The sequence below is a fragment of the Falco rusticolus genome, chromosome 14, assembly GCF_015220075.1.
Source record: "Falco rusticolus isolate bFalRus1 chromosome 14, bFalRus1.pri, whole genome shotgun sequence".
Lineage (NCBI taxonomy): Eukaryota > Metazoa > Chordata > Aves > Falconiformes > Falconidae > Falco > Falco rusticolus.
In genome coordinates this window covers 12,842,807-12,870,024 of record NC_051200.1, presented here as the reverse complement: position 1 = coordinate 12,870,024, position 27,218 = coordinate 12,842,807, and the positions used below count along the sequence as shown (strand labels likewise).

The 27,218-nt window shown below is 52.9% G+C and overlaps 1 protein-coding gene across 3 annotated transcripts; it reads left to right on the top strand.

The window, feature by feature from the left end:
* Positions 1-27,218, top strand: F8 (coagulation factor VIII). Of its 3 annotated transcripts, none has more exons than XM_037408321.1 (26): positions 1-480; positions 4,126-4,250; positions 4,525-4,647; positions 5,128-5,340; positions 6,368-6,439; positions 6,894-7,001; positions 8,923-9,144; positions 9,419-9,659; positions 10,942-11,116; positions 12,130-12,223; positions 13,705-13,916; positions 14,212-14,362; positions 14,510-14,719; positions 15,973-18,736; positions 19,051-19,216; positions 20,070-20,276; positions 20,867-21,095; positions 21,193-21,375; positions 21,581-21,697; positions 22,924-22,995; positions 23,327-23,415; positions 23,905-24,060; positions 24,873-25,017; positions 25,909-26,057; positions 26,378-26,554; positions 26,793-27,218. In XM_037408321.1, exons 1-26 carry the CDS (start codon positions 329-331, stop codon positions 26,946-26,948), a joined length of 6,708 nt encoding a protein of 2,235 aa, XP_037264218.1. In that variant the 5' UTR covers positions 1-328; the 3' UTR covers positions 26,949-27,218. The 3 variants fall into 3 exon arrangements, with proteins under 3 accessions (XP_037264218.1, XP_037264217.1, XP_037264219.1); XM_037408320.1 differs by having other exon boundaries at positions 19,048-19,216; XM_037408322.1 differs by lacking the exon at positions 4,126-4,250 and having other exon boundaries at positions 19,048-19,216.

Here is a 27,218-nt window from a genome sequence, read left to right as displayed (position 1 = left end):
CCTGCAGCAGAGCTTACCACTGCACTGCCCTCCCTTTCCTTTTGTTTTTTCCTCTCCTCCTGTCACTGCCACCCCAGAGGAAGAGAGGCAGAGTCCAGTGCTTGCATGCTCTTCTTTGCATGAACCTGCTCAAGTGATTAGTCTCCTGATGTCTTTGAGAAAGTCTCCAGTGCTCTGACTGAGCCTGTGGGTGCTGGCTTTAAATCATCATCTCCTGTGGATTACAACAGCTGGATGAGAAGATAAAGGCTTTTCTCTCCTCTTTCCTTTCTTATTCCTCTCTTTTCACTTTTCCTCCTGAAGCCAGAGTGATTCCCAGCCAGCGGGCATGATGCTGGTGGGAGCCCTGCATGGCCTCCTGCTTCTCTGCCTGGTTGAGAAGGGCATCAGCAAAGTCAGAAGATACTACATCGGTGCAGTGGAAACTGCCTGGGACTACGTACACAGCGATCTGCTCTCCGTGCTGCAAGCGCCTGCAGGGTAAAGCTCTTTCTATTGCAGTTCCAGCACCCTGCTATTGGTGTTGTCCCACCCTGGCACGCACAGCCCTGTGAGCTTGGGTGTGGGCAGGTGCATGGGGGCAAGGTGGGTGCACTGAGCTGCTGGTGCAGCTGGGAATGGGTGTTTCTGCGCAAAGGGGAGTCAGTAAGTGCAACACCTGATAACACACAGGTGCAATAAATCTTCAGAGAGAGACACAGACCTGCTCTGCCCTACTGCTCTGCACTGCTTTATCTCAGTGCTGTTTGCTGTGATCCTTTAAAGTCTGTGCCCAGAGCCAAGAGCTGGTTCTCCTGCCTCTGCTTTCTCTTCTGCATCCTGGGAGCTTTGGGGAAATGCAAGGGGAGGTGAGGTCCTGTAGGGGCTGCAGAGGGAGGTTGGCTGTGCCCTCCTGACATAACTCAGGGCAGCAAAGGGTGTCCACTGTGTCTGCCTCTAGTAAAACTCAGCTTTAGTTAGTTATATATTTGTGTACATTACATTGCTGGAGCTGAATTTTTTCCTTTAGGGAATGAAAATATTTTTTTAGTGTTTGGGCAAGTAATGGTGTTTGTACACCGTGACAAGAAGGAGGAAGGCATGGCAGTTTTGCCCAAGTGCTTTAGAGTAGGAACAAAAGTGGCAGTTGCATTGCTCAGGCATCAGGATGATGTTGTCTGGAGACACAGCTGGCTTGGACGCACATGGCTGTGAATGGGCTTTCTGAGCTTACAGCATGGGGAGCAGAGCTGGATGGCTACATCCCCTGTGGATCAAGCCATGCTGATTCCCTCTGCCGCCCTGCCACGTGCCCTTCCCCAGGCTTTGTGCTGCGGTGGTGTCAGCCTACAGCCCCATCTCAGACCCACAGTGACTGGGGCAGTGGGGAGCTGTGGTCAGGCACTGAAACCAGGCTCTGGTGCCATAGTCGCTGTATCAGAGTAACATTGGGGTTTTCCCCCATTTTGATTACTTCAAATTGGAAAACTGCATCCAGCACCCCCTGTTTTACTAATGCCTCCCACCCTGCTTTTACTAAGGTGGCACTCAGATCTGTTAGGCTATGGTGGTGGAGCTGAGGTCACTCAGGCTGTTAATTCAACCCTGTGTCTTTCCATTTTGGCCCTGGCTTTAACGACACACTTGCAGACCATTTCTGACCTGGGAGTGCCTCAGGCACCTGGCCATGCCCTGGGGACAAGTAGGCCATCAGCAGGCAGCCTGAGGTCAATTGTCCTTCTCTGGAACAGGAAAGATAACTTTGGTTTTCTGCGAGGGACTTGGTGGCATGCTCCACCCCAGAGAGGCAGGGCACGCCTGGGAAGCACAGCTCCCAGCAGAGCTGTGGTGGGAGCTGGGGTTTGCTTGGCGTGACTGTTCCCAGCTTATCCCAGATAACAGTGCCTTCTTCTGCCTGGCCTGGCAGCCTCAGCTCGGTTGGGAGGCGGCGCAGGAAAACAGCCAGGCTGGGGAGAAGGGGTGTGCAGGAGTGAGCCAGGAGAAGTTGGCAGAAGCGGAGCTGCTGCCAGAGCTGAGGTGCCCCTGAGCTGCGCGTGGGCTGTCTTCTGCTCCACTGGCTTTCCCTCCTAGTACCAGCATCCCATGGCAGCCCCCAAGGGTGCAAGTCCAGGTAGGACCTCCAAAACCCCTCTACGCATCCAGTGTTTCTCTGGCATGTTTGTGGGAAAGCTCGGCCAAATGAATGGGCTATGGCACGCCAGGCCAGAGCTGCTTGTGCCTTCCCCATGATTTCAATTTCTCTGCCTCCTACATGCAACCCCGGGGCAGGGGTCGCATCCTGCGACGGCCACAGGGATCTCGGCTCCGGCTCAGAGTTGGCGGCCACATAGCAGCAGCAGCCCACGTTTGAGTGCTTCAGCAGTGCAGATTGTTTACCTTGGCTGTCTCCCGGCTCCGAGAGATGAACAGATAGTGCGGCTAACAATGCTGATCGAAGGCGCCAGGAACGTATCTCCTTGCCTTGGCTTCAGTGGCCTTGGGGTAGGAAGTCCATGGGGAACCCAAGTGCAGGGAACCAAGTACAGGCCAGAAGCACTTGGATCAGATGTCCCTGTGCTGAACTCTGCCTCCCCACCCGCCGCAAAGGCTGCCAGGCTCTGCCGTGCCAGCTGGGACCCAGCGCTGAGCCCTGGTGTCACCAAGTCTCCTCCCAGCCATGCCCTCACATGCCAGCAAAATCCCCCTGGCTCCAGAGGATTTCTGCCTTGTTTACCACGGCATTAGCAGGACCAGACCTTCATATGTCAGGGATGTGTTTTCAACGCTGGGCTTTCTGTGAGTTAGAGATTAAGGCACAGCTTCCTGACAGCGGACAGCCCAGTGTCAGTGACCCTGCCACACTGCCACCTCCCAGCATGGGGTCACCCTGGAGAGCAAAGCTTTGTCAGGACGCTACTGCCATCAAGCCAGGAATGATAACGGCTGGTGGGCAAAGTTAGCTGAATGCAGTGGCCCTGCTCAGTGGGGCTATGTCTGTTGGGGGCTTCCTGCCAGCCTGAACGAGGGGTTATAACCGCGGTGGGAAAGCGTGCATGGGGTTTTCATGGGCGCCCCTCCTGCTTTGCCCCCAGGGAGGGCGAACCCCGCTCTCCCCACAGCATCCTCTGGCTGCAGGTGGCTTCCAGCCGGAGGCATGGGGGCGAGTGCGCATCGCCCTTTCATAAATTTGAGTCACTCTGGCTCCTTCCTCTTCCTCTTGAGGAAGAGTCACAAAGGGAACCGCTGCTTGAATGAAGGCTTAGTCAGACAGGGAGAGCAATCCTCCCTGCTTCTTCAGAGGGAAGAAAATACCACCTGGCTTTTGCTCCAAACAAAACAAAACTGGAAGTGGTCTGTCTGGTTACTGGAAATGGTCTCAGTCCTGGGGCTGATAAGCCAGCCTCTAAAAATCCCTGGAGAAATTCATAGCTTTGTTATCCTGATAAATATGCTGGATCCTTTCTGGAAAATGAATTTGTTAAGCTGCTTACAGATAGAAAGTGGCAGTAGGGTGTGAAATACTTTCAAGGCTCCTTCATCCTCCTGGGGCAAGGATTAGTTTTTTAGCGGATGGCTTTAAATCCCAGTTTGGTCAGAAAAGAAATGGATGTGGGGATGTTGCTCAGACCGCAGAACAAACTGCTATGACCTGCCATACAGCCTGACACAGTCTCTTTCCTGGGCACAAGCTGGGGAGGATGTTCAAGTTATATGCGATGTGTCTACTATACCTGAAGGTGCTGGGGATGGGGTGGGGGGTGGCTGCGGGTGCCACTGCTATCACAGCATTCCCAGTGCTCCAGGTCTCTGTTGGCAGGGAAGCATAAAGCTGGACAAGGCAGGAGGCTGGCAGTGATGCCTGTGGCTGTGCCCACTCCTGGCTGCAGCTGGGCACAGCGCTGCACCTCCTGCCCTTGTGTCTTCTTCCTTTGTGACTAACACTGTGACATTAATTACTGCGGCATTGTCATCAAAATGTTTCCAAACACTCCTGGGGATTGTCAGGAAACCCAAAGAACACAACAGGGTGAGTGATCCCGGGGGCCAGTGTGGCACAGGCAAGCTGGCAGGGAGGAGAGGAGGAGGATGGCTGCTGCTCCTGGATGGGGCTGAGCAACCAGCCTTGGCTTTTCCTTCCTCCTGCAGTGCATCGGGGCATCTGGGCCCACAGCCCCCCGCGCCTGGTGTCCCCACCCAGTACAGGAAGGCCGTGTTTGTGGAGTACCCTGATGCCTCGTTCACGCAGCCCAAGCCCAAGCCAGCATGGATGGGTAAGGAGCACCCACAGTGCAGTGGCCAAACTTGCCCTGGGTTGGGTGCTGGCTCCATGGCCAGGAATGGGAAAGCACCCGGGTAGAGTCCCAGTACAGCAGAGCTGCTGGGAATGCAGGGAGCCTTGCTGGTGCCAGAGCAGTTGATGCTGCCATGCTACATGAGAGATGACTGCTAACTGTGCAGGTGGAATGCTGAGACCCTTTGGGGCCCATGGCTGGGTGGGAGCTGCTTGACCCCAGCTGCCTGACCCTTTTGCCTTCCTTCCTTCAGGTCTTCTGGGCCCCACCATCCGAGCAGAGGTCTATGACACAGTGGTCATCAAGTTTAAGAACTTGGCCTCCCGTCCATACAACCTCCACGCCATCGGGGTGTCCTACTGGAAGGCATCAGAAGGTGAGTTGGTCCATAGCCAGGTGCTGCAAGCCCTGTAAAGCACCTCCTGCTCAACGGCCTGCCTGTCAGGAGAGAGCACATCCCTCCCTGACCCTGGTGTTCACATCCCTCTGTGAAGACAGAGAGTCACAGAGGTGGCTTAGCCTGGGGGAACAAGACCATGCCTAGCCCAGAAATGAGCTGAGATGAGCAAATCCGTATCAGTTATAGAGGTAATACATGAGGTTGGATGCTTAGGGCCAGGAAGGCTGTGTCCTCCAGCATCAGGGCAGGTGGGGGGTGCACAGCCCCAACAAGCAAGTCTCCGGCACAGCTCTGCTTTGCTGCCCTGAGACCAGCTATCACTGGTGGGAGCTGGGCTGGTCCTGGGGGCTGGGGTGGAGAGGGGCTGTGCTCTGGGCTGGGGGAAGAGGCATTTCTGTAGCCATGGTGTGTTGGGGATGAACCTTCAGTGACATCTGGCTGCTCCTTTCGCTTTAGGGGCAGGGTATGAGGATGAGAGCAGCCAGCTAGAGAAGGAAGGTGACAGGGTGGATCCAGGGAAGACACACACGTACATCTGGGAAATCCAGCAAAACCAGGGCCCGACAGATGGTGACTCACCGTGCCTGACCCACTCCTACTCCTCCAACACCGACAGTGTGAAGGACATCAACTCTGGATTGATCGGAGCCCTGCTTGTGTGCCGACCTGGTAAGGACAGCACAGGACGTGGACAGGTCACATACAATCACGAACTGAAAAACAGAAAAATCAAAAACACCTTCCAGAGGCTGAACATGGCAGTGGAGTCAGTAAACTGTCATCAACAACACTTTTGGGGTTTGGCCCTTTCCTAAAAGAGTCTTTTTCCAGTGCAGGAGCCAAACACTCTTTAGATTTCTCTTCTGGAGAGAAATTTTTCTTTCCTTTGCAAAATTTCAGACCACAGATGAAATCCTGAACCTTATCTATCCATAAGGTGAATTGCTATGGAGGCACAAATGTTTGTCTTTCCTTCAGAGTTTCACCGAGCTGTGATTGTTCAGTATCAGCCAGGGTGCTTTATCAATCAGGGTTTTGTCAAAGAACTAGAGGGAAGTTTGCACCAGCAAGTGTTAAGGATCAGGCAGGAGAGAGGCAGGACACCCCAGGTACCTGGTCTGTGGTACCTGTGCCTGCTCTCCTTCCTTTGTAAACACAGAGGTGATGAAATCCTGTTAATACTTGCCGGGTGCAAGGAACCCAGAAGTGTACCTGGGGTGGAACTGGTCACCCCTGGCTGAGTCATCTCCTGGAGGTAGCTGTCCATAGCCCTCTGTAGTCACTGGAGAGGAATGGGCACGAGTCACCTCCTCCCAGGGCACCGTCTGCAGGCTCCAGTGACTCACCAGGAGTTTCTCCACTGAGCTAAGTCTAGACGAGCACAGATGATGGTGCTGACAAGGGGGCTAGATAAAACGGGCTCTTTCAGGTGACTAAGCGGATCCTGAGAGCCTGCAAGGAAAAGGCAGCACAAACTGACCTTTCAATGCCTTCTGGGGGCAGCTGCCTCTCAACCACGGGCTTCTGGGGAGTGCAAGGCAGGAAACAGGGCTGTGCCAGCCGTGAGACATGACAAAAGCAATCCACAGCCTGGCCTTGATTTACCAGTTCTTGGAGGGCACAAAGGGAATTCTCTGAGGAGACCAGCATGGTGCTTGCTGATGTTTAAAGAGATCCATCCCATGGCATCTTGCAGGGACCCTGGCTAGTGATGGGAACGAGGGCGTGCAGCAGGAGTTTGTGATGCTCTTCGCAGTGTTTGATGAAGGTAACTACCTTGTTGACTGGTGCTGGACCCTGAATTCAGCCTGGTCCATGGCTCATGCTTTTGCCATGGTGTGAACGCAGCTGCTCGGCTCCCATACTGTCTCCCAAGCCTTGTACAGTCTCCCCAGCCAATGTGTTCCTGGTGCAGTGCTGCCATTCCTTCTGTTCTCCAGGTGCAGGGAGCTTGCAGCCCCCCCCGCTCTCCCATCCCATGCCATGGCCTTGTTCCCATCACACAGGCTAAAGCTGCCAGGCAGTAATGTCCTGTCACATGCAATGGTCACCACCACATTTATGCAGAACCTTGCATGGGTCTGCTGTGGATTTCCAGCAGGCACCACACATCTGACCTCCGTGCATTTTGGCTTTCATACTGTTTCACCCCCGTGGGAAGGTTTCCTTTTTCTCTGAAATGCTCTGAAATGAAAGCTGACTGCATCCTCCTCTCTCCACAGGGAAAAGCTGGTACTCTGAGACCAGCTCCCTGGCAGCTCCTAAGCCCCTGCCTCACAACAGGACGGAGCTGCACACCATCAATGGCTACATCAATGGCTCGCTGCCTGGTGAGTACCGGTGTGCTGGGGACAGGGACGGAGGGCATGGGAGGTACTAGGACCAGGGGTATAGCCAGGTCTGTAAGCTCAAGGTAGCTTTGTGAAAGGAGTGAGAAATGACATCAAGAAGAGTTTCCAGGTGATGGATCTGTTAGGCTGTGTTCACCCCGGAGCGACTATTGCATCTCAACTCTTTGATCTGCCTTGCCCATTTACAGTGCAGAAGGACCTATTTCTGGCTGGCTGTGTTACCAAGCGCAGCTGACCTCGGAGTTCTCCAGGAATTTTTCTGGTAGCAAAGGTTAATCTCTTGTAGCCCTGTGAGTGAGGCTGGAGGTAGTGTTGAGGGGAAAACTCAGCTCTCACCAGCCTGGCTCTGACAACACACCTCTGTAGGATTTAGGGAATAGAATCATAGACTCTTTTAGGTTGGAGAAGACCTTTAAGATCATCAAGTCCAGTCATTTACCTAGCACTGCCAAGTCCACCACTAAACCATGGCCCTAAGCACCACATCTACTTGTCTTTTAAATACCTGCAGGGATGGTGATTCAACCACTTCCCTGGGCAGCCTGTTCCAGTGCTTGACAACCCTTTCAGTGAGGGAATTTTTCCTAACATCCAATCTAAACGTCCCCTGGCACAACTTGAGGCCATTTCCTCTTGTCGTTTTGCTTGCTGCTTAAAGAAGAGACCAACACCTACCTCACTACAACCTGCTTTCAGGTAGTTGATTGATAGGTCTCCCCTCAGCCTCCTTTCCCCAGAAAAGCAAAAGAAAAGGCTGATTGTGGTCTCAGTGAGGACAAAAGTTGGCATTTTCTGATGTTCTTCTGGAAGAAGGTCCATTGCTGCCTGAGACTGAAGAATCTCCAGGGCAAACTGGGAACACTGTCAGGAGAGTTATTTCCATCAGTAACCTTGGTGAACCACGCCTTGAAACCTCCCACCTGGGTCTGGCTGTTCTCCAGTCATAGGCAAAAGCAGAAGTCACCTGAATTTCCTGTCCTGGTGGATCCATTGAGCTTAAGAGCTGAGTAAACCTCCTGGTCAACCTCTGTATCTGCAGTAGGTTTCCTCTTGAGAAGGTATCCGCCTCTGTCCCTCAACCCCCTGTCTGGGTGCAGGACCACGCCTGAGAGGTGTCTGATGGAGTGGCAGTGCAGAGCTGGGGGCCTCAGGATGGAGCCTGCACGCTGTCACCTCCCCAGGCTCTTGGGATTTGTTCCAGTCACCTATCACACTCGGTGCCAAAATCAAGCGCTTGACTTGGTATTTGACTTTGTTTGGCTTCAGCTTCCAGGAACTTGTTCTTGTTATTCAGTTCCCTGCTACATTGCAGAGCCCTTCAGCACATGCTAATTTCTGCCCAGGAAAATATTTTTACAATGCAGTCAAGTCCTCTCCCATTTCCTAAGCACACCGACCTCTTAGAGTATCTCCGAGGAGGGAATTTTCTCTAGCCTTCAAATAATCCTGGTGAGCTCTATCTGCAATTTTTGGGGTATTTCAACTACCGCTGAGGACATGCCTCAGATGCAATATTTCAGTATCAGGCTTGCCGGTGTTGTGATCAGACAAATGATCGCCTTTTCCAGTGCCCAGTTCCCCTATTTGCAGAGTCAAGGATCACATCTACCTCTTTTGTCACTGCATCCTGCTGTGAGCTCCCATCAGCACGCCTCCCAGAGTCCCTGCCAAAGTCCCCCACTCTGTAACACTAGTCTTATATCAGGAGGGTGATGCAGTCTGTGCCCCTGTTTTGCTCAGACAGTCCACATCCACATGTGACTTCTCCAGCTTGAAGCCACCACCTTGCAGGGCAGGGGACTCTACTCAGCATGTGGCAGACTGAGTCCGTGACACCAAGAGTGGGGACAAGGGATGGACACAGTGGTGACTCCTGGGTGCTTTCTTTCTCTCCTGGCAGGTCTCACACTGTGCCTCAAGAAGCAAGTCCACTGGCACGTGATCGGGATGGGCACTGGGCCAGAAGTCCACTCCATCTTCTTGGAAGCCCACACATTCCTGGTGAGAAGCCACCGTCTCAGCAGCCTAGAAATCTCCTCTGCCACGTATCTCACAGCCCAGACCATGCCAGCAACAGCTGGCTGGTTTCGGATGTTCTGCCAGATACCATCCCATCAGCAAGGTAACCTTATTTTGCAAGAGCTCAGGGGAAAAGAAGTTCAGGGGATGGCCTGGGCTTAGGGTTCTATGCAGTGCTGCAGCTCCAAGGCCCCTCCTGCTCTCTAGTGTTACATCCATGTGCAACCTGGCCTGTGGCCGGGATAGCATAGGTTGACCCATATGCTGGTACATTTGGTGGGGACAGTAGTGGAGAGGACATCTCCCAAGCATGGGGGAGTGCATGTCTGTGCTGGCATGTCAGTGTGACCCTTTCTGTCCGGCTTGTCTGAACCCAGCTGGCATGGAGGCTATTGTGAAGGTGGAGGAGTGTCTGGAGGAGCGCCTGGTGAAGATGGGGAAACTGTCAGATGAGCCAGAGGACATGGATTACCCTGAAGAAGATGAAGATGAGGAAGCTTATCATGTGATCCAAGTGCGCTCTTTTGCCAAAGAGAGGCCTGTGACCTGGACTCACTACATTGCGGCTGAGGAAATGGACTGGGACTACGCCCCAGTGAAGCCAGTGTCTCTGGACAGGTGACAGTGGGCATGTGTGCTCGCGAGGCTGCTCCTTGAGGCAGCCCTGCCGGCTCTTCCCCTTTTACCCAGAAATTTATTTTCCTTCTGCCCAACCTGGACAGGTTTATTTTTCCTTGTTAATGCTAACTGTATGGATGCAGGGCAAGGACGGTCTTGGGGAGGCCATGGGAAGGCAGGACCTGGATTCATTTCATTTTACCAAATGCCCGCAGAGGCGTTTGTCTCCAGGGCATTTGTCTCTCTGAGGCCCAGGTCTCCAGGGTCAGCCCCTTCCGAGCAGGCAGAAATGCCTGGTAACCCTTCTCACCCTCCAGCCAGGAGGGCCTGCATAGCCAGGACATGTGCCCACAGCCCCAGAGTGTGGGTGTCCTTGCCCTGTCTGGAAGGACATGATCTAGATGGCAGAGGCAATTAGCCCCTGCTGTTGCCCCACTTCTTGGAAGGAGAGGTGATGCAAGTGCAGTATCTCAGCAGAAGTACCTTAGTCAGCAGTGCATGGTGATGACAGATGTCTTAATGTCACTCTGCTGACACAGGCTGTGTGGGCTGGGGCCAGCTTGGTGGTGGGGTCACCAGGTTCTGCCCTAGATGGGGATTCCAGACAGCAAGGCATAGAATCATAGAATGGGTTGGGTTGGAAGGGAATGTAAAGATTATTTAGTTCCCACTCCCCTGCCATGGGCGGGGACACCTTCTGCTAGATCAGGCTGCTCAAAGCCCATCCAACCTGGCCTTGAACACTTCCAGGAACGGGCAGCCTGTTCCAGTGCCTCACCATTCTTATAGTGAAGAATTTCTTCCTTAGTGAAGGGAGGAAGGTGGTAGAAATGCCCACCTGCAGCCCCCTGCAGGGTAAGCCAGGGGAGATGACCTCTCCAGCTTAGGGCTGGCCTTGCTCCTGAGAAGGAGCCGGGATAATCAAGAAAAAGCAGCTGCTTCATTGCCTTATGCCCACTTACTGGGGGTGCTCCCTGACACAGGACAATCTGCCATGCCCTCAGCTCTCACAGTCACCGCTTCCCTCCAGGACAGGGCAGTGTCAGCCCAAGCTGCTGCTGCGTAACCTGGTGGGAGCTTTCTCCATTAAAGAAGCACTGAATCACTTGAATAACTGGAGTTATTCCCCAGGATGTGTATTGTGATTACAGGAATGAGTGTCCCCACTGTGCACTGGTAGTCCCCAGACAGATGTATAGGTGCTTGGACGATGGAAAGTCTTGTTCTGGTTCTGACAGTGTCCCACATGTGGCCATTCGCTCTTTCTCTGCCTTGCCTGCAGAAACGTCAGGAGCCTGTTCCTGGAGGCTGGCCCCCGGCAGATCGGTTCAAAGTATAAGAAAGTGATGTTTGTGGAGTACGAGGATGCAACCTTCAAGAAGCGCAAGGTGTCAGATCAACCGGACAAGGGAATTCTGGGGCCTGTCATTAAGGGGGAGGTTGGAGATCAGTTTAAGGTAAGAGAGAGATTGCTTTCCACAAATAGGGACTGGAAGGGAAAACTTTAAAGCTGGATGCTATTCCTCTCTATATCTATATTTTATTCAAGAGCTATTAGTAGTTCTTGGTTTGTCGCTAAGGTCTGGCATAAGTCCTTGAGATGCTCTGTCACATTTGGTGATGTCCAAAGTTCATCAGAAAGGCAGACATTACTGAAAGCTAAAGCTAAACGCTCTTGGTGAGATCCTTGTGCAGGGTATGGCCCAGTCCCCTTGATCTGACTTCATTGCAGGCCTCTTAGGAATTGTGCAAATTACTCCATGACACGTGGCATCCAGCACCTTCCTCTGAGGCAGGAGTGTCCTCTCATCCTCCACTCTTCTCCATCTGTGTGCTCTTACCATACAGTATTGGGGACTGTCGCTTGTGTCTCCCCAGGCACCTCTACTGACCACATGACTTGTTTGCTGCTAGGAGGAATGAGGTGGTTTCCAGGAGTTTCACATTTCTGCTCCCTGCCTGGGGTTGCCTGTGCAGTTGTGGGCATGGAATGGAAGGTGACGCCTGTGGCAAAGCCCCAACAGAGCTATTTAGAGAAATAGATGAAGGGCTTCATGCAGTGAAGTGGGGAGCACTTTGAAGCTTTGACTGCTGTGCATACTTAGTGTCTTGATCCTCTGAGGCCCCCTGGATTGACAGACCTCTTGTGTCTCATATGCAAAGTGAGACTGAAGACAGCAACTTTCCTTTTAATAAATCTGTTATTTTCCTGACCTCTCTAAAATAGGCACCTCCTGGAAAGATGGGTAGTGTAGACTGGTAGAGAAATAAACAGTCATTTCTCCTATTCTGACTCCTACTTTGCGGTCCCAGACATGTCCAGGTTCCTCCCTGTTGGACACTGGCAGTTAGCCAGTCCCAGAGCAACACTGCCCAGTGTTTCCCTCCCTGTGAGGACACTGAGAGCAGCCTTGAGGGCTCACAATGTTCAGAAAGCATTAAACGCTTGTGCTGGCTGTCCTCATTTCAGATCGTGTTCAGGAACCTGGCAAGCCGACCATACAACATCTACCCTCACGGTCTCACCAGTGTAAGGCCATACCACGCCATGAAGCCCTCTCAAGGTAAGGCAAACCATGAGAATTTGGGACATCACTTGGTCGCTGCCATTCTTCTGGGCCAGGAAAGCTTCCTGCTGCCTATGGTAAGACTAGCTGTCCAACACATCCATCCAAGTACCTGAGCCCTGCAGTCCTGGAGATGATGACAATGCTTGGTTCATGCCCCCCTTGGTGCCATGTAAGGAAGGCTTGGGTGATGGATGGAAGAAGGGGCATTGTCAACCAGGGAGCTGGGACCATGTTGTTTGGTCCATCTGGAAGGCCCCCATGTTCTGATGCGGCAGGAACCACCCTGGTGATCCTGGCTGTGTTTGCTAATTTGCTTACAGTCCTCACTCCCTTGCCCCGCTCCAATGTGCAGCGTTCATTATGATTCTGACTCTCCCTCTTGCAGATTTGTGGGTTTTGCTCTGAGGTTGTCGAGTTACCAAGGTCCTTTCCCAGAAATGCTTTCATCCCCTGACAGCATGCTCCCAAGATCACAGCTCGTGCAAGGCCGTCCCACCAGGGCAAAATTGTGCCCCATCCCTCTTCCCTCCTCCTCTCTGTCCTTTTGGGTGCATCACCATGATGGGAGCAATTGCAGAGGCTGGAGAAAGGCTCCTCTGCTGCAGCAGAGGTAGCAGAACCAGGACAGCAGCCGCTAAGGAGTTCAGTGAACTGGGTCAGCTTTGTGGCTTGTTACTATCTAAGTCAAGGTTTTCCTTCGGGAGAGTCAAAAGGGCAAAGTGGCCCATCAGCTGGCCGGGCCGAAGGTGCCAAGCCACACAAGGGCACTGGGAGCCCTGCCCTGCCCTCTGTCAACATCCCCTAGCCAGACAGGGCTCACTGGCTTTGCCAGTGATTCAGCTCTGTGAAAGTGGGTGAGTTGTGGTCCTGGAGCCACAGGGATGATGCTTTTTAGGGGATTATAAATAGAAAGAGTTGTTCCTACTTTGACTGACACATGAGCTTTGCAAACCCTGCTCTTACAGCAGCTCAGCTGGGCACTTGGAGCAGAGAAGGGTCTTTTTCTAAGGTTATATCAGTGCAAAATCCTGCTGAATTCTCAGAGGATTAATTTGCATTTGGATTTTCCTTCAGCTCCTCCCAGATCTCCTCACTGTTTTTCTCACCGTCTAGCCACATTTGCTTGAAAAATTGATCTGATGCTTTGTTTTTCACTCATTTCAGCCCTGGCCAGCTCTGTACCTTCATCTGCAATCTCCTCTAAGCAGCCCAGAGCCCAGGCACAGCTGAGACCTGGCAGATCTTCCAGTTTGCAGGAGTTTTAAGGGCTTTCAAAATTAGGCACATGCCTCTCTATCCACACCTTGTCCCAGAGGCTCCTTTTGTCCAGATCAACTTGCCGTGCAAGTGCATGATAGCAGCCAGGGTGCCATCCTGGGATGGGCATGGCTTTGGGTAGTTTTCTATGCAATTTGCATAGTTGGGAAACCTCCTTTCTGAGCTCTTTTAAAAAACAGTTAAAAATTCCTTGCCAGATAAGGACGTGAAGGACATTCCTGTCCCTCCTGGCCAGTCGTTCACCTACAGCTGGAGGGTCACCACTGAGGATGGGCCAACGCAGGCAGATCCTCGCTGCCTCACCCGTTTCTACTACAGCTCCATCGACCCAGTCCGAGACATGGCCTCAGGCCTGATTGGGCCCCTCCTGATCTGCTTTAAGAAGTCCATGGATCAGAGGGGAAATCAGGTGGGTCCTTCCTTTGTCACCCCAACTGCCAGGCTGAAAGGCTGGAGTAACTGCAGTGGGTGAAATATTTGGGAAAAACCAAATTTGTCTGTCCTGTTCTCTTCAACCCTACTACCAGTCCCAATGTCCCTGCCTTCTCCATCTTCTCTTGCATGCTCCCTTCTCTCCAAACTTGGACCCTAATTCCTGTGAAATACCAGTAAACTGTTTCCCAGGCTAAAATCTGGCAGCTACACTGGGCCCCAGAGGTGCCCTGGTCAGACCAGGAATAACCGCTTCCCTCTCCGCCTTCCAGATAATGTCAGACAATATGAGGTTGGTGCTGTTTTCGGTCTTTGATGAGAACCGCAGCTGGTACCTGGAGGAGAACATCAGGCGGTTCTGCACTGACGCAGCCCATGTGGATACCCAGGACCCCCAGTTTTACGCCTCCAACGTGATGCACAGTGAGTGCTCAGGCAGGGGCTCCCTGCAAAGCCCCAGCACACACAGGTTCATCCCTGCCCCAGGGAACAAGCAGGGAACATGCAGCAGCTTGGCAGCCGTGGGGGAATCAAGTCCTGATGAAATGTTTCACTCCTGCTCTCTTCCAGCTATTAACGGCTTTGTATTTGACAACCTCCAAACAAACCTCTGCCTGCATGAGGTCGTGTATTGGTATGTCCTGAGTGTTGGGGCCCAAACAGATTTCCTCTCCATCTTCTTCTCTGGAAACACATTCAAGCGCAACATGGTCTTTGAGGATGTGCTTACCCTTTTCCCGTTTTCTGGAGAAACAGTCTTCATGAGCTTGGAAAAGCCAGGTTGGTAACATGGGCTGTTCTATAAACCACGGACTTGGCATCACAGCAGAGATAAGTGAGCACCTCCAGCCACGGCTCTGGTACCCAATTGCATTTTGGCAGCCCTGAGGGCAAAAGGATGCACAACCTGCTGGAACTTAAAGAAATTAAACTACTGTATTTTACTTCCTTAATAGGATGAGTTAAGGTCACACATGCTGCCAAGCCAGTAAGCTGGCTGCAGTAACGTGAGCCCCATGGACCTCGCATCTGCACCCTTGGCTCCAAGCTCGGAGGTCAAGAGGAGTGGCAGTGCTGTCCCTGCTGTGGGTCTAGCCCCTAGTCATGGCATCCCATTTATCTCCACACTTTGCAAGGACAGAAATCACAGCCATAGAGAACTAGGAATGATTTACTTCAGAGTTTGGTTTTATTTCCCCCCACTCGGCATTTTTTCCTTAGCGTCTGCAAAAGTGGTGCTGTTAACCATTTCCTCACTCACAGAGGAAACACATAATTTACCATCTAATTGCAAAGTCTGATATGATGGCCATGAGTGCTGGAGCCCAAGCCAAGCTGACAGGGTTTGTAGATACCCCAGGAAGCTTTCTAAAACCCAGCCAAACATTGCATCCCTTTGAGCTCTGATTTTTGCCTGCTGATCTGAAGCAGGCGAGCAGCTCAGCCAGCAGCAGATGACGGCTCTCTCCAGTGTCAGAGCCTGGTTATTACACACCTCCTCACTCACTCGGCGCCTGTAGAAGAGGCACTCACTGCGGGGAGCAAATGTGTTGGCTGAGGATGTGAGCAAGAAGCAGCCTTTCCATTTCTTCCTCCTTGAGTGGGAGAGACGTGATGACTGTGTCTGGGAGAGAGGTGTATTCGACAGCACCAGCATGTCTGTGGGGGCGGTTTATGGTGATTACTCCTGCTGCTGGCAATAATCCTGGAGGTTATCAGTGCATAAACTGTTCTTACCAAGCTGTTGTTGGGGCCTCGCGGGTGTGTATAGCTCGCCAGGCTCTGGCAGGAAACGCTGGCCCTGCTGGTGGTGCTTGTCAGGACTGGCTCTGACGTTGCCAGCAAGCCTGATGTCTTGTAAGTCCAGCTGTAAGATTCTCTAGGGGTTATGAGAACATGAAATCACTACCATGAACCAGAGGCTGCCTGGAAAATACAGGTTGCACTAGCAAGGGAGCAGCATGGGGGTGGCAGCTCTTCTGATTTCCTGCTGTGGTGGGCTGATGGTGTCCTCTTGTCCTCTCTTGAGACAGGTGTCTGGACGCTGGGGTGCCTGAATCCTGATTTCAGAGACCGAGGGATGCGTGCCAAGTTCACGGTCTTGCAGTGCCAGTATGAGCAATATCCTGATGGGGAAGATTATGAGGATTTTGAGGAGGAGGAGGAGGGTGCCTTTGAATTCCAACCCAGGAGCTTCTCTAAAAGAAAGGAATGGCACAAGCCATGTGTGAATGAGCAGCTCAACATCACCTCTTCCAGAAATGATACAGAGAAACCAAGATCGTGCTTGCCAGAACCCAGCTATGGGGCCCGCGTGAGTGGTGGCAGGATTTCTGATCCCTCTTCTAATGGCACCTCAACACTTCTAGAAACAATCCCATATCCACCTGATATTTCCATGTCTTCTCTGCCAGAGACAAACTATGATTCAGTGTCCTATGAATCCTTCCTGAAAGATGAAGAAGAATTGTCAAATATCATCACCCAGGATGAAGGGTTTGGAGCTCACCCACCTGGAGAACACTTGGCAAGTGTCAGTGGTAGGGTCCATGGTACTGTGAGCCCAGAAGAAGGTCAGCAATGGCTGCAGCAAGGCACGCCAGCTCCAGAAGATGCTCTGGCAGGGAAGATGACAAGAATCTCAGAGGTGCAGAAGCCAGTAAAAAGGACAATGGTCCAGTCTGGTGGTACATTGGAGATCCTGGAAGCACAGCCTCAAAAGACAACTACTCATGCAACAAGCTTGTGGGACTCAATTGCTTATGCTGCTAGCAAAGATCCTCTTCAAGGGAACAGGAACTTAATTCACCAGAATGACCTGGAACCCAATGTGGGACTCCAAGACATGTCTTCGGAGAGTGCTAAGGACAAGTGGCTAAGAGGGGCTGATAAAATATCCTTAAATCCATATGAGTCAAAGGATATAATCCATACAGCACCGGCTTTAAGTACTGATCATAACTTTTCCTCCACACTGGACAATCCTTTTGCATCTTTGAATGAGACAGAAGACAACAGGACTTCTCATGCCGTGGTTCACAATCAAACCAGAGAAAACAATTATTCATCAAATGAGATAGATGCTAGGCTGGAAAAAAGACCTCATGAAATTATTTTGCAAGGCTTTTATGAATCTTCTGAAGGGAAAAATGTTTCTTCCTCAGATCTGGGACCCAGCAAACCTGTACAAGAACAAATCCTCACAGATGAGAGTAACTCCTTGCCTGCAAAAAGTGGCACAGAACAAGAAGCTGATGAATTTGCCAGAGGCACAAGCCTTCTAGAAACCACCTTTGCACACACCAATGACCTGGAGCCTTCCAGCTATATAACAATGGAAGAGAGGGATGAATTAATCTTGGGCGCCATGTTTCAGGATGCTACAGTCACTAAGGAATTGCCAGACATGAACAGTCTTGCCTTTCCTGAACCGAACGTCATGGCCAATGACACAAGGCAGTTCCCAAATGCTCTCCTAAACAGCCCTGAGCAGTTTCTGAGACACAGAGCTCCAGCCCCAGGCATGAGTGGCCCTGACCAGAGGCCTCAACAAGCCAGGTCACTGGAGAGCAGAGGCTTGGCGCATGGTCTGGGTCTTCCCAACACCAGTTGGCCTGGCAGCAGGGAGCCCCTCTCCGAGGTTAACAGAGCAGAGCAGGGTCTGGTCAGCCAGACTCCTGAGACAGCAGTGAATAAGAAAGCACCAAAGGCGTGTGGACCTCATTCCCCTTTTTGCAGCAGCCGCTTCAGAAAGAGGTCCCTGACATCAGGCAACACTGTGCCTGAGGTGCTGGTGGCCCAGCAAAACCTGGAAGAAAAATCAGACATGATTGAGGGAAGACTACACCTGGGCAGGGATGTTCCACAGGCTGTGCTTGGAGATAGTGCTGATGAGACGCATCCTGTGGGGAGGCCAAGCACAGCTGGGGGTGGACGCAGCAGCAGCGAGGAGCCCCAGCGCAGCGGACGCTCTTTCCCCACACAGAAAGCAGTGGGGAGTGAGGCAGCAATGGCAGCAAGTAGCTCAGAGACACAAGCTGCAGCTGCAGACCTGCCCTCAAACTGGGATCCGGTCTCCCTGGGGGCAGTGAGACGTGCCGGGGGCTTGTGGAGCCCAGCTTTGGCTGAGCTGCAGCCAGGCAGAGGTGCTGTCGGGGGCACTCCTGGGAGCAAGCAAGCCGAGGGGAGAAGCCGGATGGAGGAAGAGACAAATTCTGTGGAGCATCTGGGTCAGCTCAGTCCTGGGCCTCAGCAGCTGAAGGCCAATGCCACGGAAGACTCTGTGCCTGAGAGCACATCTGGGAAAACCCCAGAAGAAATCCCTATGAAACCAGACTCCAAAGAGAACTATTCCCTGTCTCCAAGCAGTGCCGCTCACAACAGCACTAACAAAAACCCAGCCAGATATGTGCAAGCCAGCCCAGATGGATGGCAGGTGCTCAGTGGGGAAGATGTCTTCAGAGAAACCAGAAAAAGAGAGGGCCAGGACCTAAGAGACCCCAAGGAGGATGGGGAAGGTAACAGCACAGCTGGGAAGAGGAATCACGGCCCAGGACATAGGGAGAGACTGGATGTGAACAATGGGACCCATTCTGGCTCCTCGAGGCTGAAGCCAGACAAGCTGGACTACGACGAGTACAGTGACACAGAGCAGACCATAGAGGATTTTGACATCTATGAGGATGAGGAGCATGACCCGCGCTCCTTCCAGGGGGAGGTACGGCAATACTTCATTGCAGCAGTGGAGGTGATGTGGGAATACGGGAACCAGAGACCCCAGCACTTCCTTAAAGCCACGTAAGTGTTACTGTCCCTCATGTATTCCTCCTGCACTGTGTGGCATGGCTTGATGCATGAGTTGGCATGTCCTGGCAGGCAGGATCACAGGTCTGTGACTGTATGACCCAGCCAAGCAGCCCGGGGGAAGGATGCGCCCAGCACTTCCCCTCCACCTGGGGAGTTTTGTAACTCCAGCAACCTTGAGCTTCCTTGCAAGTGGGTCAGGGATGCTCTAGGCTCTGCATCATGCTTGCCCTGCCGCAGCCCTGCCATGGCTGCCCTCCCTGTGGGACAGTGTCACCTGACTTGCTTAACTGCCCTCACCCCAGCAGGGACCCTTGGAGCAGCAGAAGGAAGCCTTTCCGGCAGTACCGCAAGGTGGTTTTCCGAGAGTACATGGATGATTCCTTCACGCAGCCGCTGCTGCGGGGAGAGTTGGATGAGCACTTGGGCATCCTCGGGCCATACATCAGGGCAGAAGTTGAAGATGTCATCATGGTGAATTGAAAGTTCCCGTTTCCTATAAAACCTGAAACCCCCATTGCTGGCTGTGCTGAGCCAGAGGGAGCGCCGAGGTGGGCCTGCAGGCTCTGCAGTCACCGTGGGTTCACCTTCAGGGCTCAGGGGCAGGAGCTGCCCCATTGGCACCCTGTGTGGCACGTGGATGGTGCCAGGTTGGGAGGCAGAGCCACCATTCAGAGGAACCTCAGTGTCTGAAGCTATGGGCCAGCGGGAATGTCAGTGTGTTCAGATGCAAAGCCCTGGACCTGAGACAACCCCAACCCCAGTAACAGCACAGCCTGAGCAGCTCCTGGGCTCTATGGGGAGCTTTTTGGGTGAAGGGATTGTAAAAAGGGTAATGAGGTAAGCAGGGTTCAGTACAGCTTCTTTGGGTGCTCTATGTGAGGGCAGGCTTTGACTTCCCTCACCACCAAAGGTCCTTCAGCACCCACCTAAGGAAGAGGTGAAAGGCTTTTCACCAGGCTCAGGACTTGTATGCCTGGAGAAGTTGCCCAGTTTTCACTGAAATCTTCACCAAGATGGATTCAGCACCTTTGGGCTCCAGATACAGTAGTGTAGCTGACCTTGCTTCCATTGAGCAGGGAGAGGGCTTCATCCTGCTGACATGACCGTGACGGGCTTTCCACTGGGGATCACAATGCACAGCCACAGCTTGTGGTTCAGCAGGGGTTGCCCACTGCATGGGGCCCAGCTGGAGGTCTGAGCACTGGGGACATGGCTTCTTCCTTCCCACCAGCTGCCTGGATCCAACCTGAGGGTCCAGGACGCTCTCAGCACTACATCTAGCCCCCTCCCACACTCCCTTTGCTTTGCCTTCCCTCTGGTGCAGGTTACATTCAAGAACCTAGCCTCACGGCCCTTCTCCTTCCACTCCACACTGCAAGCCTACGAGGGGGTGCAGGATGCCACGCAGAGCGGACAGCTGGTGCAGCCCGGCAAGGTGCGGAAGTACTCCTGGAAAGTCCTGCCCCAGATGGCACCCACCACGCAGGAGTTCGACTGCAAGTCCTGGGCTTACTTCTCCAACGTGGACCTGGTAAGTGGGAGCCTGCTCCATGGGACATCCCAGGAAGGAGAGATGGGCAGCACGCCTGGGTCCTGGCTGTGAGGTGAAGGCTTTTGCTGTGGTGCTGGGCTGAAAGCAGCCTGTTGCTGTGTAGATTCTCAGGTGTCTAATACAGTGACGAGTGCATGCTTGTGCTTTCTTTTCTCTTTCCTTCTCTTAATTGATTCCCCGCCCCCCCCCCCCCCTTTCCCCTGCTGTACCAGCTTATGAGGCTTGCAGGAAACTAGCACTCTGCAGCCCCGCTACCCCACTGCCAAACACGGTTGAATTTGGCCCGTGGGTTCCAATGTTAGTGGGGTAGGGACTGTTGGACAGACAGACACCACTTCTCTTGAAAGCATGTGCAAACACTTGCTGTACGGCTTTTTTTAGCTAATGGGAGATCTCCCAGTGAACCTAGCACGTCCTTCCCACCCTGCACGTGCCATGCCCTGTGCATGAGTGGGAGCCAGGCCAGGGATGCAGGCAGGGCTACTGCTTTCCTCGTTGCTGTGCCACCTGCGGGCATCAGCACTGCCTCCCACTCCGAGGCAAACCCTTCTTTCCTGGCTTCCCGGCAGGAGAAGGACCTGCACTCGGGCCTTATTGGGCCACTGATCATCTGCCACCGTGGGGTGCTGAACTTCGTTTTCAGGCGGCAGCTGGCTGTGCAGGAGTTCTCCCTGCTCTTCACTATCTTTGATGAGACCAAAAGCTGGTACTTCCTAGAGAACATGGAGAGGAACTGCCGCCCTCCTTGCCGCATCCAGCAGGACAACCCTGACTTTAAGAGAAACCATTCCTTCCACGGTGAGGACCCTTGCCCTTGCCCTTTCCATCCCACAATCTACATTGGGATGGAAAAACCCTGGAGCCTTGAGCCACTCCTGACTGCTGCCTTTCTCAGCCATCAATGGCTACGTGAGTGACACGCTGCCCGGGCTGGTGATGGCTCAGCAGCAACGGATCCGATGGCACCTCCTGAACATGGGCAGCACTGAGGATATCCACTCTGTCCACTTTCATGGGCATCTGTTCAGTGTCAGGACTAGCCAGGAGTATCGCATGGGAGTCTACAACCTTTATCCCGGTGAGAAGCAGTATGGGCACTGTGCACGCTCCAGCTGCTGGGGCTTCATGTCCATGCCTGTTAGGAAGTACCAAGCCTGCACGGGGATAGCAAGGAGGGGAATGGATCTGGAAGAGTCTGGCTCTGTGTTTGCACAGCGCTTGGCACTGTGGCATCCCATTACAGCCAGTAACTCTCCTCTGCTCTGCTCTCCATTCCTGGCCAGGTGTCTTTGGGACGGTAGAGATGCAGCCCTCGCATGCCGGGATCTGGCGAGTAGAGTGCAAAGTGGGAGAGCACCAGCAAGCTGGGATGAGTGCTCTCTTCCTCGTGTACAACCAGAGTGAGTGACTCTCTTTGCACCCTGGCCCGCTTGCTGCCATGGTCATGACCACCACATTCTTGAGCTCCCTCCACCAGATCTCTCAGTATTTTCCCTGGGGTGACCCAAGTGGGGTCTTCAGGGTTTTCACTCTGAAAGAAAGTCACAACTTCAGCCCTTGCCACCCTACACAACCCAGCAGAGAGCACAGAGTCAGGGACACAGCTGGGGTGAAGACTGGGAGACCAGCTTCATTTGCCTGTGAATATTTGCTTCGAGAGCTCTCGTTTTCCAAATGGAGGGTCCCTGGACCTTCTGTAAAATGCACTTACCCCAGCAGCTGCATGCACACACTGGTGCCTGCCCACGCTGTCGGGAAGGTACAGTCCCCAGCTGCCTAACCACACAACAAGAGGTAAACTGAGGCATGGAGTGAGGGTAGGAGGCAATAAGAAACACCGCCTGACTACAGGTTGCTCTGATAGAAACAGCCCCAAGAGCAACCGGAAAATCCACAGGAAACGTCTGACCATTCACCCCAGAACAGCAGGTTTCTACCTCACTGTAAGTATGTTCTGGAGGAAGTGGTTGGGGAGAGTAGTATTGTATCACACAGTGACAATCTCTCTCCTCTTCCTCTTAAGACAGTATTAAATGTCAGCCATAAGTTAAAAATCTGCTTAAGATTTCAAATTTGCATTTTCCCAGAAGAAATTGCCACGTGGCAGAGATGCCAAGATGTGACTAGTTAATAATAATAATGGTTATTATAAGAGACAAACAGCTCAGCAGACCAGAAGAGCGACACAGAGAGACAGGGGTGTCAGGCAGATTTTCCTTTAGCGACATAATACTTGTTTTTAAAAGATGCTGCCTAGCAACAAAATGGCCCAAGAGCAAGACGTGTATAAGGAAGAGACACTTGTCAGCACTGCTGGGAGATCAGGACATGGGGGTAAAGAGGCCAAGGGCGCAGTGACAGGAGTTTGTCAAAAGGCTGCTGTGGCTGATACTGGGAACTCTCTGCTGTTGACATCAGGGTCAGGAGCAAGAACTTCCAGCACCCCTAAAATTCAGGGATGGATGTGGAGGCATCTGAAACCCACCACTTGGTGTGAGACAAGACTGGGGGCTCCTGGAGGCTTAAGACTGGAGGCTGCTACCCAGCCTAGGCTTTTCCTTCAAGAGCTTTGTTGGCTAACCAGCTCTCCCTGGTTTTCCCCCTCCTTTCCCCTGTTTGGCTGCAGACTGCCGAAACGCCCTCGGTCTGGCCTCGGGCCACATTGCAGACTCTCAGATCACAGCATCGGGGCAGTACGGTGAGTAGGGGCTGTTGCTGCAGAGAAGGCAGGTGAGGTTGGGGCAGCTTCAGCCAACACAACTCAGGTGCATGCTTGCCCAAGGCTCTGCTACACCGGGTCCCTGGCAAAGTCTTTCCTCCATCCATGCCCAGCATCCCACTTGGGACCTGGAGGTGCCTTCCCACATGTCTGGCCCATCATCCGGCCCATCTCTCTGCCACCATATATGTGGCTACTGAACCCCAGGGTGGTCCTTGGGCCCCAGTCCTGCGGGTGGACTTCTCACCACCTCAGGCTGGGCAGCACCAGGAGCCAGCAGCACCCTCATCTCTGTGTGCTCTCCTCACAGGGCAGTGGGCTCCTTACCTGGCCAGGCTGGATAACACCGGCTCCATCAACGCTTGGAGCACTGACCGCAGCAGCAATGCCTGGATCCAGGTGAGAGGGGCCCTGTGGCTGGAGGCAGCGCTGGGGGCATTCCAAGGGCATGCTTGTGGCTGATGCACTGTACAGAAGGATTCACAAGGATGGCCACTGTCTCCCCAGCTACATCCTATTTCCCCTGCTTCCCCTCTGGGAGGGGAGCCCTGAGAGCCTAGTGGCAGTTGGTCTGGCCATGGCTGCTGCTGGCCTGATGCCCGGATCCACCCTCCATGCAGCAGAGGAATCACTCGGTGGTCCAGCTGCAGCATTGGATTGTGCAAAAATTCCCCAAAGACCAAGTGAGAACAGCTCATCTCTCCAAACAGCTCTCCCCTGCCCTCTCCCAGCAGTTAGCTGAGTTGTGCTCTTATGAACTATTTTAACTAGTTTCGTAAACCATGCTCAGGTATGTCACAAGGAAGTGAGTCCCACAGGTTTGCAGTGCATTGCCTGAACATGGCTTGGGTTTTCCATCAAAAATGAATCCCTGACTTTCGTTCTCAGGTGGACCTTTTGCATCTCATGATTATTCATGGTATAAAAACCCAAGGGGCCCGACAAAAGTTCTCCAGCCTTTACATCTCCCAGTTTGTTGTCTTCTACAGCCTCGATGGGCAAAGGTGGAGGAAATACAAGGGGAACGCCACCAGCACCCAGATGGTAAAGTGAACAGGTCTTGAGGAGGGTGTCTTCCTAGAATGGGGTCTCCTGCAGTGACGAGGGCTAGGGAGCTCCATACACAAGGCAGAGATCTGCCGAGACCCTAGGATAATTTATCAGAGCAGGAACAGTGAGCATTCACTGCCAAGATGACTGAATCGCAGATCACAGATCTGCAAAGGATTTGCTGTCTGTGTCCATCTGTCTCATTTTAAATTGACTGAACTATTTCTTTCCATGATCCCAGGTGGCTGTGAGATCCACTGCTTAACGTTACGTTGCACATTACTTACAGCTAGGCATAAGATTTTGCCTGAATACCTTTTTTGACCCCAAAGGCAAATCTGGCTTTCTAAAAACATCGTGCAGATGCAGACGATTTGTGGTATCTTGACTCATCAGAAAAAAGCACAACCTGAATATGCATAAGCTGATCACTCCAGTGGGAGAAGGAAAATAGCCAGAAAAGCCTCCATAGTGTACACCAGCTGTGGCCAAAACTTTTCCCAGGACTTACTTTTTTTTTTCTGACTTCTCCTCTCGTTTTGGTGAAAATATAAAAACATGTTCATTTGCTTGGACCTTAAGTTTTTCCTCCTCCCATTCATCAGTGGTTCACCCTGATTTGGCACATTCACACTTCTTTGGTCTGAATCACATCTCAAATCATTTCCCTGAGCTGCCATTCTCTTATAAAGCTGGTGATAAGATACAGAAGTGCCAGACAGAAATGTTCTTCTCCCCGCTAATACTTGTTCTATTTAGCTTTCTTTCCACTGGTACAACAATCCTTTTTCTCCCTTTCCCTGCAGCTGTTCTTTGCAAATGTGGATGCAACCGGAGTGAAAGAAAATCAGTTCAACCCTCCGATCATAGCCCGGTATATCCGCATTAACCCCACTCACTACAGCATCCGGACCACCCTGCGGATGGAGCTCATCGGCTGCGATCTGAACAGTACGTCCCACCTCCAGACACCAAGCACCAAAAGCCAGGGCGTGATCCAGTGGGGCGCTGGGCATCAGCTCCGCATGTTTCAGGACACCCCAGGCAGTCGTGGAGGGGAAAGGAGAAGGCTGGAGATGGCATTGAGATGTTGGGGGAACAAAGCTGGAAAATCTTGTTATGGTCTTAGCAATAGCAATACCAGAGGGAGAGCATGGAGCCAGCTCTCACCACCACTTCTTCCTGAACCACCAGAAACCTCCAGCAGCAGCTAAGCTGATAGCTGCGGAGCTGCTGCCTCAGTCTTGGGGAGCAGGGAACAAGGACAGACAGATGCCAATAGGCTTTTCCACTGGTTTTGCCTCTCCAAGGTGAGACTGCTCCAGCCCACAGTGTGACCGGGAGCAGTTGTGCTCTGGGATCCTTTCTTTAGTTTTGCACACCAGCAGGGCGAACCCTCCAGCAGCTACAGGCTGTAGCAGCTGTGCTGTTGCCCCATGCCACAAGCCTGCCAGCCGGCTCTGAGGCAGCTGTGCTTATGCACACACGGTCACACCATGTGCAGGCTGTCTCCCTGCCAGGTATTCTTGTCCTTCCCCTGCTGACAGGTTCTCCTTATGTCCTGATGGATGCACAAATTCTTCACATTCCTCCTAGATAAAATCTAGTGAGAAAAGAAGGTGGGACTAGTGGCAGTCTCAGTTTGGCACTCCCCAGCCAGAGCCATACTGCAAACAGGGGCCCTGAGCACTGTACGGATCATGATGCTGCAGCAAGGCACAGGAGAACCTGTAATCAAGGAAAATGCATGGAGCATGGCTGGAGCAGCAAGCAGCCAGAAGGCATTTCCACGATGGGTCTGTCTGTTCCCCTCCTCTGACAAGCATCACTCCTCTCTTCCAGGCTGCTCCTTGCCCCTAGGAATGGAGAACAGAATGATCCCTGACCAGCGCATTTCTGCATCCTCCTACAGCACCAACATCTTCTCCAGCTGGTCACCCTCCCAGGCCCGCCTGAACCTGCAGGGGAGGACCAACGCATGGAGGCCAAAGGTAGCCCACGCGAGGAGAACTTGAGGCAGGCAGCTGGGGCATGGGCATGGCAGGTGGGATCCCAGCACACAGGCTGGGTGCTTACAGCCTCCCCTAGCCAGGGCTGCATGGGGAGTGTGTACAGCCACGTGCACTGTGCAAGCTGCCTGCACGCAGACAGGAGAATTCCTGCACTGAGTTAGCACCCAGCAGCTCCAACCAGACACCTGGTGGGGCAGGTGAAGTCCAGGACTATGTGCAGGGCCACCTTGGCTTTAGCTGCAATGAATGTGTCTTTCTCATTGCTGCTGAAGGGTTGAAGGCAGTCTGTCCTTCCCTAGAGCAACAGGCCCAACGAGTGGTTACAGGTGGACTTTGAAGTAACCAAGAAGGTGACTGCAATCATAACCCAAGGTGCCAAAGCTGTCTTCACCCACATGTTTGTGAAAGAGTTCGCCGTCTCCAGCAGCCAGAACGGTGTGCACTGGAGCCCAGTCCTGCAGGACGGCAAGGAGAAGGTATGCAGAGCTGCTCCATGGCCAGAGGCAGCTCATGGCCACCCCTGGGGCAGCAAGCACAGCCCTTGGCAGCAAACATGCTCACAGGATTTTTTGCAAGAGCAGCAAGCCGGGCTGTGCTTTTCCTTCCCCAAAGCATTCCCAAGCGGTGCTTGTCTGGGTTGGTCATGTCCTGAATGACATGGGGTCACTATACCAGCAGAGGAGAGCACATCCCTGATTTCTCTCTCCGCTCCAGATTTTCAGGGCAAACCAAGACCACACCAGCACAGTGATGAATACCCTGGAGCCCCCTCTCTTTGCCCGCTACGTGAGGATACACCCCCGGCAGTGGCACAACCACATTGCCTTGCGGATAGAGCTCCTGGGCTGCGACACTCAGCAGGAATACTGATGGCTGCGGGGCCAGGCATGGGCAGCGCGCCGGTACCCACAGCCAGCCAGGCGCTGAATGCTCCCCAGGGCCAGCGCCAGCCCCCCAGGGCCCCGGCTGCCCCCGCTGCTGGGGAGCAGAAGCCCTGCCGTGCTGTCATGGTGGCTGGCTCATTATCAGCCTCTTCCTGTCCCTCATCTACCAGATGCCATATAGTCAGACGTAATGCTGAAGAATTAAACAGTAATTTTCCAGTATAACGCTGAAAAATTAAACAGTAATTTTCCAGTA